Source organism: Carassius gibelio, chromosome A12, assembly GCF_023724105.1.
Source record: "Carassius gibelio isolate Cgi1373 ecotype wild population from Czech Republic chromosome A12, carGib1.2-hapl.c, whole genome shotgun sequence".
Taxonomy (NCBI): Eukaryota; Metazoa; Chordata; class Actinopteri; order Cypriniformes; family Cyprinidae; genus Carassius; species Carassius gibelio.
In genome coordinates, this window is record NC_068382.1 from 25,562,738 (window position 1) to 25,582,348 (window position 19,611).

The following is a 19,611-nucleotide window of genomic DNA, read 5'->3' on the forward strand; positions in this document are numbered from 1 at the left end:
TATTACATTCTGAAAAAGAAATTAAGGAGACAAAAATACTTGTAGAAGAACATCACTGATGAATCGTTCACAGCAAGACCAGGAGCATGAATTAAAAGAGTCAACAGAGTCAGCTTTACTTTCACTCTGACGTAAATAAGAAGTCATCTGTTAAACTCAGTGCAACTGTTGTGTTTCGTAAGAGGAAATCTAACTGTGTGTGATTCATTTCACCTCAGACTATCAGCCAAACACACACTCCTCAATCTCATCCAGAAGTGCTGCGATTCCATCAACATCAACTTCCATGTGTGTGTGTGTGTATGTGTGTGTGTGCGTGTGTGTGCATGCGTGCGTGCGTGTGTGTGTGTGTGTGTGTGTGTGTGTTTTTCCTTTGTATGAGCGTCAGTCAGTCATCTCTCACGGTTGTCATAGTGACAAGTCTGTGACATTGGAAATTAGGGTACTGAACTGAGAAGGATCCACATGCACTCACACACACACATGCACTCACACACACACACACACACACACACACATATGCACACACATACACACATGCACACACACACACACACACACACGCACACACATGCACACACGCACACTCACACTCACACACACACACACACACACACACGCACACACACGCACACACACACTCACACACACACACACACTCACACACTGCATTCACTGTAATGAAGAATAGTCTCTCCTTACACTCTCATGTTCCGTCCACTGAGCGTCTGATGAATACTGCACAGCACAATGAAGCAGTAAATCCACTGTGCTGTTTGAAAGATAAATAGAATTACACTCCTGTTGACTCACGACTGACAATATAACAAACTAACAGAAAAATATGTTCCTCAACAGAAGCATTTGCAGAAATCTCTCATGCAACAAGCTGCGTTTTACAAAAACATGGCAAATCAGGCTCATATGATGATCTTAATTATCTTTCCTCACCAGCATGTAGACTGTTATAAGATCTTTCAGGTCCAGATGTGTTGAACTGATGCCAAAGTCATCATCCCATGAATAGCAGTGAATAGCTGTAACAACGAAACAAAACAGAAATGTGGCTGATTAATTACGCTCAACAACACATTTGAATCAAGCGATGAAATTTCATCAGGAAAAATCTTAGCTTTTTCATTTTTTATAATGGTTTAGCAGAAGTGTTTCTGTCTGCCATGAGCAAGGTGCATGATGGGAGAATCCCAGACGTCTGGAGCAGATGCTACAGCTTTACTGTGCAAACAAACACAAAACTCTGTCACTGCAGAAATCAGATCTGACATATCCAAACCTGCTGATCCTGACCTTTAATACTTCACAGAAGAGAGAAACACACAATCTTCTGCTGGCTTTACTGAACAATATCATATTAAGTGTGGAGTAACTGTATTATGTGATGGATGGAGGGATGGATGGATGGGTGAACTGATACATTCAATGGATGGAGAGATAGATGGGATGGATGAACTGACTGGATTTGTGGATGGACAAATGGGATGGACTGAATGAATTGATGGATTGGATGGATGGGATGGATGAATAGACTGGATAGATTGGATGGAAGGATGGATAGATGGACTGAAAAGATGGATGGCTGGATGGACAGATATACGGATGGATAAATGGGATTGATAAGATGGATGAAAAGATATATTGGACGGATGGATGACTGAATGAATGGGATTGATTGGATGGATAGATAGATAGATGGACAGATATATGGGATTGACTGGATGGATGGAAAGATATATTGGATGGATGGATGGGATGGACTGAAAAGATGAATGGACAGATAAATGGATGGATGGATGGATGACTGAATGGATAGATGGGATTGACTGAATGGATGGATGGAAAGATATATTGGATGGATGGGATAGACTGAAAAGATGATAGATGGGATGGATTGGATGGATGGATGACATATTTATGGAAGGATAAATGGGATTGGATGGATGGATGGAGAGATATAGTGGATGAATGGATGATTGAATGGATGGGTGGATGGATGAATGGAGAGATAGTTGTGATGGATGGATGGATATGATGCATTGAATAGATACTGTAGATAGATAGATAGATAGATAGATAGACCGGAAACACTGTTTTATTTTTCAGAAAGTATTTGCATCCGGACATTTGTGTGAAGCAGTAAAGCGTGGCCTGGAGCAGCGGAGCGGCTTCTGTCTGAACCGAGACGTGTCCACATTACTGAACTCATTATTCATTCTCTCTATCATAACAAACGATGAGACGAAAGCCATTCATCAGCAGCGGAGCGCTCCGTCAGAACCGCCATGCTTCTGCTTATATGGACTCTGAAACTAAAGAGGGCAAATCCATTCAAACAAAACTCTGAATGGCACATCTCACACACACACACACACTCCAGTGACAGGACACACTGATTTACCCCATCCGGCTTTATCAGACACATCTGCTGGAACGGCATTCGAAAGCCATTCATCATCAATCATCTGATTATGTGCTCATATGGAAACATTGTTCTCAATCTAAACCGGTTTCCGGCCTGAAGTCAAAGCTGGAGAAATAATATTAAAGTTGTGTGCTGTATGATCATGAAGCTTATGATTTCAGGAGTTTCTTTAGCTCAGCGATAACTAACGTGGATTCATGTGGTGCTCTGTGAGTCTCAGCAGCATCGAACACAAACCAGATGTCAGCTCAGCTGTTTTTCTCACATTTTGCATCAGGAGATTTTTCATATTGTTGATTGAGCCATAAGAGTTTATCAGAGGATTTATCAAGCTCTTGATTAACAGATATAATCCAGACCACCGTGAACCAGCCTTATCTCATCAATCATCCACTCAAACAGAAATCAAATTAACTCCAAAAGAAACCAAACTAAGATTTTGAGATTTTGTGGGACCTGTCAATCAAACTCATCCAGCTTTAAAAGTCATTTTCATGTGGAATTAATTTGGAGAAATTATCGTTCAGTCACTGACTCTCTCACTGTGACGGTGGGATTGTTTGTGAAGATCTCAGATGGGAACTGGGATTGATTTCGTGGGTTCTTCTGATCTGGATCCTCCATCAGCACTGTGACTGAGACGTGGCAACACGCTCCACACCGTTTCTTAGAACCGACTCGTTCATCACGTTCAGAAAGATGTGGACCGTCTTCATCTCACAGGACGCCTGAATAACCACATCCTCTATTGTTTCAGCTCGGACCCTTATTTAGTCTCATCAAGGACAAGTTCTCCGTCTAATCTGGTGAAAGTCCAGCGGAGAGGCAGCGGTGAGGAAACAGCCAAATATGGACACACAGATTTCTTGATTTGCTGTGACTGTGCTAATTTTAAAGTCTCCAGGACTCGCGATACAGTTCATGAGCATGGGTTCTGTTTATTGTGTAGAAGACTGAAATGTGATCTGAAACGCTCGTGTGTGTTTGATGGGAATGAGTTCACTTCACCTTTATAAACAGATTGAAGAGTGCACTTTGCTGATTAATGAATCATCTATAGTTGATATGAAATCAACACTGACTCTGTTCACTCTCTTAATTCATGCTCCTGCTCTTACTGTGACAGTTTCATCAATACTCAAAAGAGAAACATCTCGTCTTTCTTCTGGATGCTCTTGTAGGCGATGCACCTGTCTAAAGTCTCACCAAATAAAATGTAATATCTACACCGCCCTTCATCACGAATGAAACCCAATACTTGTGTCTTACTAATTTTGGATGTAGATTCAAAAAAATTGTGTCTGTTTTGCTCTAGCATGTCACACATTCTCACTAAATATGAAGAGTATTTTATGCCCAATTCTGACTTCCACATTTTCCACTCCTTTGCAGATTGTAATGTAACTTTTGACATTTGACTCTTATTTGATAAGTGCATTAAAACTGATACATATAATTTCCCATTTTGTAAAAAGAAATGACTGAAATGACTCTGGAACGATCTGCTTTTGTTGCAGTAAAGATGCATTTTTGCTGTTTTGTAATTGCCTGTGCAATGCTTCTCTTAAAACACATTTGAAAAGCACAGAAGGCATGTTTGGTGATTGATGTGTGAATACAGTTACAGCACATTAAAAGTATATGTTTTTGTGAATGCAATGCCATTCCTCCATCCCCAGTGAGGGTCAGATCTCTTGAATGTGATCTACACACTCTTTATTGCACAATAAGCGGCAGAGTGAATGACATTTGATGCTTCGCTGATTAGAGAAACGAGCTCATCACTATTCAGATATACACATGCGGGTGATATTCATGATTAGTCTAAACCCTAAAATCACATCAGATCATCAAACGAGCCGTGAGTGTGATGCCAGACTCATTTATGAGCTCCACAGAGAGCCGTCTGAAGCTCGAACATGACAGCTGACTATGAAAACACTCGCTTAATGACTGACTTTATGAATTACACACACTTATTAGCAGCATGGCACACACACATCTGTTTTAATGCTGAAAGACCGGTGTTTCTCTCAGACAGTGAGATCAAACTGAGAGTTTTGTGTCTAATCGTGTGTCCCCTCCAGAGATCTCAAACTGATCTCAGATTCAGTGAGATATTAAAGTCTGCCGGCCAGAGATTTCCATATGAATGCTAACAATTCTCATCATGCTATTTTGGCACCACTGATATACTCTTATAGTTTTATTAACATTTTAAAGTAGTTCCATTGTTTTTGTCAACTTTATTCAGTTTTATAGTGAACAGTCAAATTTTATATATTTTTAATTTTATATTTATAAATTCTCATGAATTTTTATTTCAGTTTTATTTGTTTTAGTACATCAAGTTAAACTAAAAATAAGATGAGAAATGTTATAAGTATTTGTATGTTTTATTTCAAGTAACATTGTTTTATGGTTCTGGATTAGGTTCTAGTTCGAGTTATTTCTAGATTCCTCCTGCAGGACGACTAAAGACTCAATCAGCTCTCTTTAATTTTCATAACAAACATCTGAGCAATAACATTTGTGCTAATGATTGATAATCAGTCGTTATGAGGCTGAAAGCAGGTGAAGGAAGGAATGAATTATCAGTTACCATGTCAGATTCATTTTCATTAGATTTTAATTTGACAAACCATCTTCCTTTATTTCACAGAGCGACATGATCAGAGGACAAACATACATTCAAGAGTCACAACTATCAGAACAGTTCATCTCTCTCACACAGACACACACACACACACACACACACAGAAAAAACACACATATGTAAGACACATCTGACATGACTCACAGAAATGCATACGGTTCTTTACTGAAGTTCAACAACTGAACACACAACACTGAATCACTGCTCAAATGATTCACTCTAAGTAGTGTCTCATTTATAGCTCATTAGAGATTCAGTCACAGATTTAGACACAGCATCTGTCATTAATACACTTCCCATGATTGATGTCTGTTTATAATCAATGATACAGCATTTACATTTGATGAATCACTAAAGGCTTTTCTTCAGCTGCTCAGATGCTTCACTGAAGTCTTGACTTGGTCTCAGGAGAAATAAACAGCCACAAATGAGGCACCAGTTGTTTTCCATTCTAGATAAGATCAGATCAACAATCACTGGGGTCTTGTTCTCAGGAGGAAAAAGAAAATAAGAAAGAAAGAAAAAAGCTATCCATTTAATTGGTTGTTTAGCAGAAAGAAAGCAATGAAGCTCTGAAATGAAGGAATTTAATGTTGACGGTTTATGTCACTGAAGGTGGTTACCTGGATTCCAGATACATGTGTATCTGTTTTAATGATAGTAATATATATGGTAAAATATGTTTTAATGATAGTAATATATCAACCGCACAAACAATCATCTGTTCTGGTGAGCGGCGCTGGAGAGAATCACACACAGATGAACTAATCTTCACACCGGCACAAACTCCTGAGATGCTAACATCATGCTGCTTTGATATGACACAATACTAAATGATGAACTGATTGATATCTGATGATGCTGGTATCATATGTCTGTCAGGGGGTTTTTCAGTGATCGTGCAGAGAAACTGATGCTCATTCTGAGTGCAGTGATAGTAAACCATTCACACATAAACTCACAGACTCAACCTAACTAACCCGTGACATTCTGTCTAATGAGCCCTGCAGTCGTTACTGCAGTCAAAATAATAATGTGCTAATTACTTTAACTTCAAATGTATTTGATGGCAGTGACATCTGAACCACTTTATGAGCGTCTCCTGGGTTAAACTGGCTACTAACACATTCACCCACAACACACACCACAGACAAAACAACAACAGACAGACAGACGGACGGACGGACAGACAGACAGACAGACAGACAGACAGACAGACAGATGATAGACAGATGATAGACAGACTGACAGACAGATGATAGACAGATGGACAGATGACAGACAGACAGATGATAGACAGATGATAGACAGACTGACAGACAGATGATAGACAGATGGACAGACAGATGATAGACAGATGGACAGATGATAGAAAGATGGACAGACAGATGATAGACAGATGACAGACAGACTGGAGCAGTACTGTGAGGAGTGGGCACTGACGGTCAATCATGGTGTTCCAGAAGAAGGCCAGGTCTCAGGGAAGCAGATATCAGTTCAGTTACGGAGGAGAAGTCCTGGAGACAGCAGCAGCTGCACTTACCTGAGCATCCAGATCTCAGCATCAGGGGGCTTCAGTCTGCTGTGAAGACCCTCAATGAGAGGCATGGAGGGCATTTTAGGGGTCCATAGGGGTACATCCAGTGATGCCTGCAGAGGTGAATTAGGCTTCTACCCGCTGAAGATTGAGACCCAGAAGAGATGTGTTCAGTTCAGGCATCACCTTCATCTATCTGATCCAGATTCAATCCGATATAAAGCCCTTTTCATCAGTGAAACCTCCTCAGAATCTCATCCTCTAAACACACTCGCTCTTCAGCTTGTCCATTAAACCCAGCTCCTCACTGACTACAGCTTCAACCCCAAAGCTATTGTTAAAAAACCTGAAAAAAGTCTAAAAGACACTCACAATGAATCTCTAAAAATTCACTTTGACCTTCAAAATATGCTCCAATGCTACTCAACCCTAAACTAAACCACTAGATTCGCCAATTATTTATTATTAACCCATTTAAAGAAAGACAAATCCTCTCCAAATACAGATGAAGTAATCATGATTTAGAAACACAGAGAGGAAGACAGACAGACACAGACAGAGCAAGAGAGAGGATCTGTAGACACTGTGATCTAGAGCAAATAGTGAACCAGAAACACTTTCTGCTGATGTGTCCTAAATTTCACAATTAACCATTCACAATCTTAGATGTTAAACATGATTAATTCCATACCGACTTCCTTTATTCATTTATTTAGATCGATATTATTTATTTATGTTGTTGTTATAAGACGGAGACAGACGGAGAGCGCCGGACTCAGCTGGAGGGAGATAAGGATGTTCTCTGTTATCGGTTCAGTTCCTCATGGAAAGCCTCTGATGGCTGACGGGAGCAGAACAGAAACGCTCAAACGGATTTAAACCTGCAGAACGACACACCGGACACCTGCTCAAAGAGACTTTAATCCGTTTCATCAAGTGGACAATCAAACCAATCCTGTGCTTCAGAGCACCTCTTCAGACACCAGAGAAACTTATACACAGATACACAGACAGCAGGAGGATGTGTCAACTCCTTAAATATGATCTAACCCTGACAGATTCATCGTTAAGTGAGAGGCTAATGAAGGTCAGAGGTCAGCTGCCTGCCATTCCTGCCCTACCACGATGGATCAAGTATGATGATTAATCTGTGTAAACCAACTCTTTCTGCAGTTAGCTGGAGGACAGGAGAATTAATAGTCTCCGCATCTTGAATATAAAGTGATTTCTGAAGCTGTGGGCCACATCTGGACTCTGCATTCAGATAAAACGCCTTCATTACGTTTCTCTGAAGCCTCACAGCACAGGTGAGAATCTCTCAATATTCAGCTCAGTCTCTCTGAACATAAACGTGATTCACAGCCACAGTCCTCACAGGACGATCAAAACAAGTCCAGCAGAACATCCAGAGAGCTGATTGCGTTTGGAAATGGCTTCAACAAAAGTCTCTCTTTGGAATCAGATGGGCTCTTAGTTTGGACTCACTCCCAGTTCAGAATATAAACAGAGTTTTTCACATTTATTCACAATCACAAGAGAAAATGAGGCCTGCTTTGAAAGCCAAGGTTTTAAAGGACTCCTATCATGGAGAACAGGTTCTGAAATACTCTGCAATCATGTAGATGTCTTGTGGTGTTTGATTGGGCATCACGTACCTTCTTCTTCTGTCGATTTCACTGAGTAATAAAAGACAGTTTGACATGCAACCTTAACCCTTTTAATGCATTCGGCTCTGTTTTGACCCAAAAGAGTGCACCATCAAAATGCACATCATTTATTTATTAGTAAAATGATCTTTCTGTGAGGTTTTATTAGTGTCAGAAACTTTTCCTCATAACCTCTCACACTTTTGAGACTGTATTTTGTTGATGAACATTAATATGTTTCCTATTGATGAACCATTTCTGCAGGAAAACAGTTTCATTTATGCTCTTTATTAGAAATAAATATGTAGGTTTCATAAATTTAGACCATTTGTTATTTATTTAAACTCCATTCATTCTAATAGAACCAAAACTATATGTGTGTATTTCTGATTTCTGTATTTCTGAATGATACAGCATAATCAACAATACTGACCAAAAAATATTTGACATTATATTTTTTCTGGTGTGGTTTATTTGTAACTTGCACTTTTAAATAATTTCTCAAGGTTTAGTTAATAAAAATGGGGTAAATGCAGTAATATTTCATTAAGGAGAGGTTGCTGATCAGATTAACTCAATATTAAAATGATGACTGTTTAATAGAATAACGATTCATTGTATCCAAACGGACGGAGAATGTGAAATCAGTACAGTGATTCTGAGTGCATTCTAAGGGTTAATTCTGCTTGTGTGAAATCACTAGTCAAACAGGAGTTTACTAGCAGAAGCTGGTCAAACTGAGCTGTTACCTTCATGTTTTGGCCAAAGATGAATCTTCATCGCACACTTTCACCCACCCAATGAGCAAATTGATAAAAGTTTATGATCATAAGCCATTATCTCCATGCATTCTCATTCAGACAGCATCACATCTGCAGGATGATGTTTCCGTGATCGTAAGCACATCCTCACCTACAAGCATCAATAAATAATCGCTTTATTAGTCAAAATCATGCAGGTCTTTGAGTTCCCTTTACAGATCACACACAGTTATATGCGCACAACTCTACACAGTACACTGAAGTCTGACAGGTTATTTCCCATGAGGATTTTTTTTGTTATCAAAATTCTTTACATGAGTAAAATTTCTCTCACATAGTTGCGGCTGGTATTTTTTTGTTGTTTTTTTTTTAGCCCATTTGTTGTTATTGCAATGATTCACATTGTTTCGTATAGAACAAATAAGAAAAGCATCTGGTCTTCATCATGGCTATGACGGAAAGTGCAGTGTTTTCCTGAAGGATGGAGATGTCAGGTGATGCACCGGCGGTCTGTGCGTGACGTGCTCGTGTTTCTGCAGTTATTAAGCGTGAGTTCAGCCCTCCGTCGCTGTAGGGTGTAGGGCGTAGGGCGTAGGGTGGACTCCCTGAATGGGTATTGCTTCTGCGTCAAACTAAATCTAGTGCGAATGTGTTTTTCTCTAGTAGGGGATGTATTCTCAGCGAAGGTGATATACTGCGACAGGACAGAGACAGCTTAAATGTTCTTAAACCTAGAAAACTGCACGTGTGATATAGATCAGCTTGCGTTTTTACGTTTCAAATGTTTTCCTTAAACTTGCATAATAAACATGCAATGAAAGACTTTTTTTGATTATATAAAGAGCAACTCCGCTGTTGCATGGGTGCATTACCAAAAGAACGTAAAACAAAGCAGGAAACGGATCGGCAGAGGAGAATCGTCGAGTCCTGAGGGGTTCCAGCGCTCGCTCCGGCTCATCTTCAGCTTGCATAAGGCACCGGATCCCGTCTAAAGAAGCGTCCTGCTCCCCTCCTCTTCAGTCAGAGTTCAGAGATGAAATGAAGAAGCGTCGGATGGCAGGAAGTGTGGCTCTTCAGCTGCGGCTAGAAATGTTGTACGTTCACTGTGTCGAAAGCATTCCAGCTGATAGAATCACCACTTTAAGAGCCATCAGTGTGTGTGTGTGTGTGTGTGTGTGTGTGTGTGTGTTTTAATTGAGCTGGTCCTCGTATTGTTTCCGGAAACAGTCTCCAGCAGGGAAGAATTCCCAGCATCGTTCCTGGTACATTTTCCAAACGTACGACTCCTGAAAGACAAACAGGCTTGTGTTGAACAGGAGATGACCAACACATGAGAAGTAATGAGAGAGGATGATGGGAAATACCTGGCCTGTGTGCTCCGTTTCATCCTTGTTGATGAGATACATGAAGAAAAATCTGCAAACACACACACACACACACACACACACTCATCACTCATGCAAGCCTACAGTAATTAAATATATTAAAATAACACAATTATCCTTTATACATTATAAGAATGATTTCTGTCAGCAGTGCTCATGTTTTCTGTCGACTGAAGGCTGGTCTGACGCTGTGTTGATGGTGCGTCTCATTAGTTTGTTAGTCTTTGACTCTCTGCAGGTAGATCACCTGAGGACAGACTCATTAAAGCTGCATGTGTGGATGCAGGACTCACAGATAGTTGGCCAGGTTGTGTTCCTGCAGCGTGTGTGTCTCGAAGCCGTGAGGAACCGTGTCGAAGTAGTCGTTTCCAATCCCACAGATGAAGCACTTCGTCTGCAGAAGAGAAACATGTGTGTGCTGAATCAAACACACACACACACACACACACACACACACAGACTTCACATCAAGGGTTCAGCGTGTGTCTCACCTCCATGTCTTCTTTCACCTGCTCTTGCTGGTCTCTCAGCTCTCCGAACGCATCGATGATCAGACCTGAAACACACACACACAGGTGAGATACAGCAGACACACACACACACACACTACGCACACAGATACACACCCTGAATGATGGCCAGGAGGATGACGATGACGAAGAAGAAGAAGGTGATGTCAAAGATGATGCGGTAGATCTCGTACTCGTCACCGGCTGGATCTTCGATCTGATCCCCGATGCCTCCGCCGGCTCGCACGCCAACATACATGTGGAACATATAGCACTGCACACACACACACACACACACACACACACACACACACGCTTTATTTCTACAGCACTTCAGATCGTTTCAAAGCAGCTTCCCAGCAATAAAAAGGAAATGAACAAGTTTAAATCTTGCAATATTCATCAAGGATCAGTGAAAATCAAGAGTCACAGCAGCACGTCGAGTCATCAGTCAGAGTTTACTGCGGTTCACAGTTTTTACTGTTTGTAACAACGTACAAACTTCACAATCATTGGGAAGAAGGAGGCGGGAACCGAAAGACAATTAAATCAAACTTTAATAATCAAAATAAAGACAAAACAGTGCGTCAGCCTCTCACGGATGACAGACGAGCACAAATAAAACCCAAACACAACTAAAACCCAGGCCTCTCTGTCGTCGCTCCTCTTTTATATCCCTCCATCTCCTCCGTGGGACTCGAGACCGGTGGGTGGAGCAGGTATCGCTCATCTCCACCGGCCTCGCTCTGTTCCCACGGCTCTCGGCCCCGCCCCACTAATATTTTTTAATGAGGGTTTATTTTTATATTTTCCATTTTCATTTTATCTTTACAAACTGTAGTTTTATTTCAATTTTTTCTTAGTTTTAGTTATTTTACTACAAGTTAAACTAAATTAAAATGAGAAATGTTGCCTTTGCTGAACTGAATAAAATGTATTTCTAGTTTATATAATTTTATTCAAGAAACAGAAATGTTTTTATAATGGTTTTAGTTTTAGTTACTATAATAATAATAATAATTCAGATGTGATGTCATGTCAAAAATGCTTAATGTCTGTGGAAACACACACACTCACACGTGCACTCTCTCTCTCACACACACACACACACACACACTCGCACACACTGTTACACAAACTCACTCTCTCTCTCACACACACACACACACACACACACACACACTCACTCACTGTTACACGCACTCTCTCTCTCACACACACACACACACACACTCACACACGTGCACTCATTCTCTCTCTCTCTCTCTCTCTCACACACACACACACACACACACTCACTCACTGTTACACGCACTCTCTCTCTCTCACACACACACACACACACTCACTCACTGTTACACGCACTCTCTCTCTCTCACACACACACACACACACTTGCAGAGGTGCACTCTCTCTCTCTCTCTCTCTCTCTCTCACACACACACACACACACACACACCTCCAGACAGCGGTCTGTGCAGCTGGAAGTGTTTGGATATGACAAACGCTTGTCTTTCACTCAATCTGTCTTCCCTTATTAGGAGCAGAGACAGAGAGACAGACAGCAGCACGGACAGGAAGACAAGAACAGCAAGGAAGCAGAGAAATGGAATTGCACGGGTGGCTGCTTCCCAGCGGATTAAAGCACACACACACACACACACACACACACACCCTTATATAGCTCTCGGCACACATCCGTCAAACACCTCGCTGCCTCACCTCACAATAGAGAACTCTTCCTCATCCTCATCACTTTCACACATGCAACACTAAAGCAGACGTGCTGCAGACAACACAATATCATCCTCATTACTTTTATTACTCCTGAAATAAAATGATTAAGTATTTAACAATAATAGTGATTTTTAGTTTTGCTCTACTTTAATAGTAATTATTATTATTATTATATGAAACTGTGTGAGAAACAACACAACGGTGATTAAATCAGGAAAGTCATCATGAAACACATTTTATAAACTCAAACCACACGTTTCTGTGGATCTGATGAAATGACACCAGCCTCTCTCTCTCTCTCTCTCTCTCTCTCTCTCTCTCTCGTTCATTAATTAGTCTGTTGTTCTAGTCGACTGCTCCGGCCGTTAATGAGCTACGCTCCTAATGACCCTCCGGTCGTTTGTGCTTAGCAACAGCGCTAACATCACAGGAGAGCGATGTTCTCATCTGAAGAACACATTAAACTACACGCAGCACAGGAAATCACATCAGACGCTAAATATCAGAGGTGAGAGGTCACGCTCGGGGTCAAGTGTGCTCCATCTACAATCCCTCAAGAGAAACACTAGAGCTGAAGTTCATGTTGAGATCTCCAGAGAAACTCTAGAGGAGACACCATCTCTCCAGTGATGTGTGGTGTGTGAGGAGGACAATATCTGTCTGAGATGCAACTATCTGAAAATCTGGAATCTGAGGGAGCAAAAACATCTAAATACTGAGAAAACTAAAAATATTTACTAAATATCTTCATGGACATGATCTTTACTTAATATCCTAATGATTTTTGGCATAAAAGAGAAATCTATAATTTTACCCATACAGTGTATTGTTGGATAATACTACAGATATACCCAGAGACTCGAGACTGCTTGTGTGCTGCAGGGACACAGATGTGCTCTTGATTGACTCGTGTGTTTGTCAGTATTGTGATAATTAGCTACGTTCACTAACCGTTAGCATGTCGTCACACTTCATGTCTGGTGATTCTCCATCTTCACTCTTGTTGTAGAATTTACGGAAGAAGTTGAAAGCCACCACAGTGTAGAGATAGACCACAACCGCCAGCAGACCGACGGTCAGGACCAGCTACACACACACACACACACACACAGAGTTAAATCAGCACTACTGAGCTCATATGTGTGTGTGTCTGTTCTGAATAATCAATCATCATCAGAGCATCTCAAACTGTGAGGCCCTCAGGTGCTACAACACACAACACAACTGTTTAATTAGTCATTTTTGTATTCTGCAATATTTAATTTCTATTTTTGATATATTAACAATTTTAGTACAGCTGTATGTGTCTCTAATGCGTACGCAGAAGCTGGAGTTATTAAAATGATCTGAACACACTGAACAGATACCTGTTTGCCGTTGTGTGTGACGGAGGACAGGATGGTTCTGAGGGTCTTGAAGCCCATGGCGATGTCCAGCAGGTGGGCGGCGAAGAAGAAGTTGTTGTAGTGTCCGAGGATGGACATGCTCATGTACCAGGCCAGATACAGGAACGACTGCAGGACACAACATCACACAAACCAGATCAGACCTGACCACACACACACACACACACACACACACACACACACACGAGGAGCAGCTACTGACGTTATCAGTGAAGACCACGCCCAGCTTCCAGATCTGATACTTCACATCCACAGAGTTCAGTCTGCAAACAAGAGAGAGAAAGAGAGAGGAGTGAGAGAGAGAGAGAGAGAGAGAGAGAGAGAGAGAGAGAGAGCGGACAGTGAATCCAGCAGGAAGACTTCATTACTCAAATGAGCGATGAATTTGAGAAGGATTATTAATGTCATGTGAGGGACAGATTACTGCCCCCTGCAGGATGAGCTGAAATAACAGTTAAATAACAACATATATAGTAATGTAAATAAACACACACACACACACACACACTCACACTGCGGCCAGTGAACTGTCTCTCTTTGGTTTCTTTTTCTCATGTGCGTCACTGAAGTCCAGCGCAGCTTTATCCATCCCCAGCAGCTCACTGATCCGATCATGTCCATAAAACTCTCCATACTTATCCATCACCTACACACACACACACACACACACACACACACACACAGAGAGAGAGAGAGTGTTGATTCAGATAGGCTTTATCAGAGCCGTTCATCTGTCTGTACGTGTGTAAATGTCTCCAAACTCACCTTCCGCTTCACAAACTTATCCCAGTAATTGTTTGGGAAGGACCTGAGACAGAGATGAGTTTCCATCGTTAGATCACAGACACACAATCATCAGAATCATTACGAAGCTTGAACACTGAAAATAAACATCTCAATGTTGTTCATTTCATTTAATAACGTTTCAGTCAGCTGAACATTTTACTCTATTTTAAACATTTTTATTTTGTTATTTTTCCTAGATTTCAATGGACATTATTTACATTTACTATTTTTATTCAATTAAATTCAGTATTATTATCTCATGAACCCCAATTTGGAAAATCCAGATTTTTAGTTAATTAAATTCAAAATATATTTGAATAAATTCTTATATGCAAATAGAAATTATCTTTTATATTAAAATACACATTAAATGTATCACTAATGATTTAAACAGTTTAAATGTTGCTTTAATAGTGTTTCACATTGTGTCAAATTCCAAGCATGACAAACTAGAGATATATACATATATATATATATATTATAAGGAAAACAAAAACAGGTGTCCATGAACTCTTGAATAATTTAATTTCAGAGGTAGAGAGATAATAATGTGTTTGAGCTTCCTGTGCAGTAAATGTCACGGATTATAATGGAGTGAGTCAGTTCTGTCACATGCCTCATTACTGAAATACTCCTGATTGTAATCAGCTGAGGTGAGAATCAGCCCATTACCCATGAGCCTCTCTGTCACTCACTGTGTGTTGATGACCAGTCGGTCCCACTGGCCTTTAATATCGTCCTCCGAGGGCTGCTCAGTGATGTACAGACCGTCGAACTCCAGCTTCCTGGCCACTTCCTTCTCACGCTTGAATATCACCAGAGGAACCTGCAGGAGAAACAGCACTATCACTCACCAGCCGTTATTAAAACCTCGTTAGATTGATGCTGCCGGGCGTCTCATCTTTCATGGAGATCTAACAGGTTTATTGTTTCAATAACTGGATTTCATTAGCATAAATGAAACGATATGCCTAGCTTTCATTATTAGGAAATCAGATCCAGTGCCTTGTGTGAATAATATCCCAGTTAAAGTCATGTGATCTGTCAAACTCTTCTATTGTGTGAGTTTTGGGTGAATTATCATCTCCTGAAGTTGATGATGCTGTACCTTCAGGCAGTAGTAGCCGATGATGCAGAAGAAGGAGATGACGGTGTGCAGGATGGCTAAGATCCTCAGCGTGGGCTCCATGTAGCCGCTGCTCTCCTCCAGCACGAAGTGCACAGCGTCAGGCCGAGCGCTCGCGTCTGTCAGAGGATCCCAGCGCACACTGGTGTCTGAAGACGAGCCGAACAACACCTCCTTCCCCTCGGAGACGGCCGAGGACGTGGACACCTGCACACACGACCAAACACACGCTCAGACACACCACTCACTAGCAATCAACATCACAAGAAAACACTGAAGTGTGCATCACCTTGTAAAACAGCAGAATGAAGTTGATTGCAAAGGCCACAAACAAAGCCAACATTCTCATGTTGTAGAAATTTCGTGCGAAGTAGTTCTGCAGGAGAAGAGAAGAGAGAGAGACACGGTGAGATCACGCGTGTGTGACGAGCGATCGCTCCTGAGACCGTCTGAGATCTCCAGGACTCTCACCAGCAGCTTGCGTTGGTAAGCCATGATCTTCTTCCAGAAGGCCGACTCCTGCAGATCAGGCTCGTAGTGCTGTCTGACCTTACGCTTCACCACTTCCTCCTTCTTCTTCTGTGCTTTCTCTCCGTTTTCCCCTCTTAGAAAGAGACGGATCAGGGGTCAGCATGCAGGTGTTATTAACACCATCTCTACACATCTCCATCATCAGACTTACTCTGCTTTCTCAGGCACAGCTTTGGTCTCGTCCGCAGCTTCACTGACATCTGCTGAGGATGAAGAGCTCTTGGTCTGACAGAAGCAGCAGAGAAAGAGTTAAAAACCTCACAATCGAACGCACCTTTAACGTGTCGACTCGTCTTAGTCCTGTGTCAAATAACCTTTAGTCAACCCGTCCTGTTTGTCACGGTCTAGCTGACTGAAATCTGGGAATCTGAGTCTAGTTTAGTCAGCGTACATGTGTGTTGATGTTTTCAGATCAGTGTAAGAGAAAGAGCGTGAGCATGGTTGCACGGTTGTGAATATACAGTAAATTTAAAAAAGGCAGAAAAGAGGGATTTAACTTGACATCTGGCAACTCTTAGAAAGCCAAATTTTGTCTCCTCTTTTTTTTGAAGAAGAAGAAAATATAAAAAATCTTGGCTATATTTATACATAAACACATATATATATATATATATATATATATATATATATATATTTTTTTCTCTCTTTAGTCTCATCGTTTTTGTGATACTGATATTGCATGTTGATATAGCCACAGTTAGAGTTTGATGATGTCAGTGTGGTCTTGTCTTGGTCACGGATGAAGAAAGTCGTCACCGTAATGATTACCTGGTGTCTCCTGCGCAGCTCTGGTGACGGTGTAGGTGGAGGAGGGATGGGTGTGTTGAGCAGATCCGTGAGGCTAGCGTTCGGATTGTGAGGCATCAGTTTATACTGCCCTCCTTCTCTCTTCAGATCCAAACCGAATATATCAGAGAGGAGCTCGGTGTCGTCTGTGGCCACCGTCAGATCGGCCAGGTCTTCCTCTGGGGAGGTTTTGTCCGTGGGTTTCTTCTCGCTCTCCTCTGTCTCTCCTCTCACCTCGTCTTGAGTCGGGTCAGGCATGTTAGCCAGGAGCTCCGACACCTTCATGGTCTTGGCGTCCTCCACCAGACTGCCTCCCAGAAAGCTGTTGTAAACGATCCGGAAGAATCCTCGAGCGACGCTGAAGCCGAAGTGCAGGAGTCCCAGCAGGACGCTCCAGTAGAAGGACACTAGTGTGGTCACCATGTCCTTCACCGTCATCTTCTTGGCTTTCTTCACCTGCTTCTTCAGGCTCTTCATAGACAGCACCTTCATCAAGAGCATCACGTTGTATCGTAAGGCGAACAGAGCGGTTCTCACGGTGGTGACGGAGAAAAAGCCCATCTCAGGACTCTTCTCCTCGGGTTTCTCTCTCTCGCTGTCCTCTTTGCTGGCCGAGCGCTCTCCGGCGTCCGACATCTGCGCCGCCAGCTGCATCTCAAAGATGGTGTCTTCACAGAAGTTGACGAAGAGCTCCATCTTCTCCTTCTCGCCTCCTTCGTTGACCACGTCGAAGATGAACTGGCGCTTGGACTCTTTGACCTGTGGCTTCTCCCACTGTGTGCGACTGGACTCGCTGATCTCGAAGTAGACGCGCTCGATGCGTTTAGCGCTGCCCATGATCTCGATGCGGCCCAGGTAGGGCTGGAAGTAGTTCAGCACGCTCTCGGCCAGCTCCAGGAAGGTCTGCAGGCGTGAGTCGTGGGGCATGTGCTCCGAGAGGTTGGTTAGAAGGACAGCTACGTTGAAGCCGATGTCTTTCGCCGGCTCGTGGAAGCGTTCGACGAACTCCTCATAATCCAAGAGCTCGTTTTCGTCAGTTTCGGCGCAGGACAGCAGGAACTCGGTCTCGGATTGGGTGTAATGTTTGTGGCTCTCCATGGCCTTGTGGAAGTCTCTCTTGGAGATCACTCCTTTGCCGTCGGGGTCGTACTCTTTGAAGGCGTCTGACGACGTCAGATCTTTCAGTTTGAGGAACATGTCGAAGAACTTCAGAATCATCTCCACGTTGTTCGAGGACTCCACCAACATGTCCACCATCTGCTTTCCAATGGTGCCGTTCACAACATTTCCTAAAACCAAGAGAAAGATGATCGTTTCGTGAGCATTACTGGTCAATCAATTAACTAAGTGAACTTACCTTCCAACATGGACAAGAGCATCACGACCATATCCTTCTGAAGATCCATGAGCTCCTTCAGCAGCTCGATTTGACTCGAATCCTGCAGCAGAAGAACATCACAGTAACCTCGTTCTCTGATGGTGTATTTGCAGAAGCTTCGCTGTGTTTCTAGAACATGTCTGTAGATGTTTACCTGAGACAGCTTCATCTGCATGTGTGCGAATACGTGTAAGAAACCAACGACTGCGTCCCACAGACGGCTGTGAGCCAGACTCTGCTGATTCCCCGTGCAAGGGCCCTGAAATCACATAAAGTGTGAATCAAGTGTGGAACATAGACACGGCGCTCTGATGACTTCCTCCGAGACGCACCTGGATGTACTCTGTGAGCGTGTTGAAGACCTGTTTGGCTACATTGATTGCTTTGGAGAAGTTGCGCTGGCCTTGTTCATCGATGACCTCTTTCCCGGAGTAATACCAGTAGAAGTCACTGATGGACTCCTGCACACGCAGAGCACACGTGTGTCAGATGTGTGTTAGGAGAGCGTGTTCCTGACGTGTTCGTGGAGCGATCGCTCACCTGGACTCTGAGCAGGTAATCCACGGTGGAGATGATGATGTTGACCGTGGTGTTGTTCCCCGTCTGTGTTCTCAGGTAGTTCTGGAAGTCTGATGTAGGACACACACTACTGTCACTATCAGAACAGGAAGAGCTACATCCTTTATTACAGACTGAACCGAACGTCACCAAGTCACTGGACACTTGCTTACTATTGACCCTAGCGGCTGTGTAACGTCCACCAATCCTCTATTTCTCATAATCATAATGTTTCTCTATTATCTGTATTCAACAGTATCTGACATGCTTCACAGGACCAGGGTTTGTACCTTAAAACCATAAAATCGTCACTTGAAATAAAACACATTAACTGAAATAAATACATTGAAATCAAATCTACTTAAAACA

At 42.2% G+C, this 19,611-nt stretch overlaps 1 protein-coding gene across 4 annotated transcripts in view; it reads right to left on the reverse strand.

Annotated features, from left to right (window-relative positions):
• Window positions 1-9,200: 9,200 nt before the first annotated feature.
• The window catches only part of ryr2a (ryanodine receptor 2a (cardiac)), a 77,878-nt gene continuing 67,467 nt past the window's right edge, over window positions 9,201-19,611 (reverse strand). For 2 of the 4 annotated variants that reach the window (XM_052612071.1, XM_052612070.1), the window contains 20 exons: window positions 19,225-19,313; window positions 19,017-19,145; window positions 18,839-18,943; window positions 18,664-18,745; window positions 17,289-18,595; window positions 16,672-16,745; window positions 16,461-16,593; window positions 16,279-16,365; window positions 15,972-16,196; window positions 15,559-15,689; window positions 14,843-14,885; window positions 14,590-14,723; window positions 14,280-14,340; window positions 14,039-14,185; window positions 13,623-13,757; window positions 11,052-11,208; window positions 10,917-10,981; window positions 10,719-10,819; window positions 10,405-10,456; window positions 9,201-10,326 (listed from right to left, as the gene is read on the reverse strand). In XM_052612071.1, the coding sequence (XP_052468031.1) occupies window positions 10,231-10,326; window positions 10,405-10,456; window positions 10,719-10,819; window positions 10,917-10,981; window positions 11,052-11,208; window positions 13,623-13,757; window positions 14,039-14,185; window positions 14,280-14,340; window positions 14,590-14,723; window positions 14,843-14,885; window positions 15,559-15,689; window positions 15,972-16,196; window positions 16,279-16,365; window positions 16,461-16,593; window positions 16,672-16,745; window positions 17,289-18,595; window positions 18,664-18,745; window positions 18,839-18,943; window positions 19,017-19,145; window positions 19,225-19,313 (3,353 nt within the window). In that variant the 3' untranslated portion in view covers window positions 9,201-10,230. Of the gene's footprint in view, window positions 10,327-10,404; window positions 10,457-10,718; window positions 10,820-10,916; window positions 10,982-11,051; window positions 11,209-13,622; window positions 13,758-14,038; window positions 14,186-14,279; window positions 14,341-14,589; window positions 14,724-14,842; window positions 14,886-15,558; window positions 15,690-15,971; window positions 16,197-16,278; window positions 16,366-16,460; window positions 16,594-16,671; window positions 16,746-17,288; window positions 18,596-18,663; window positions 18,944-19,016; window positions 19,146-19,224; window positions 19,314-19,611 lie in introns of all 4 variants that reach the window. The other 2 variants (XM_052612069.1, XM_052612068.1) reach the window with 1 other exon arrangement.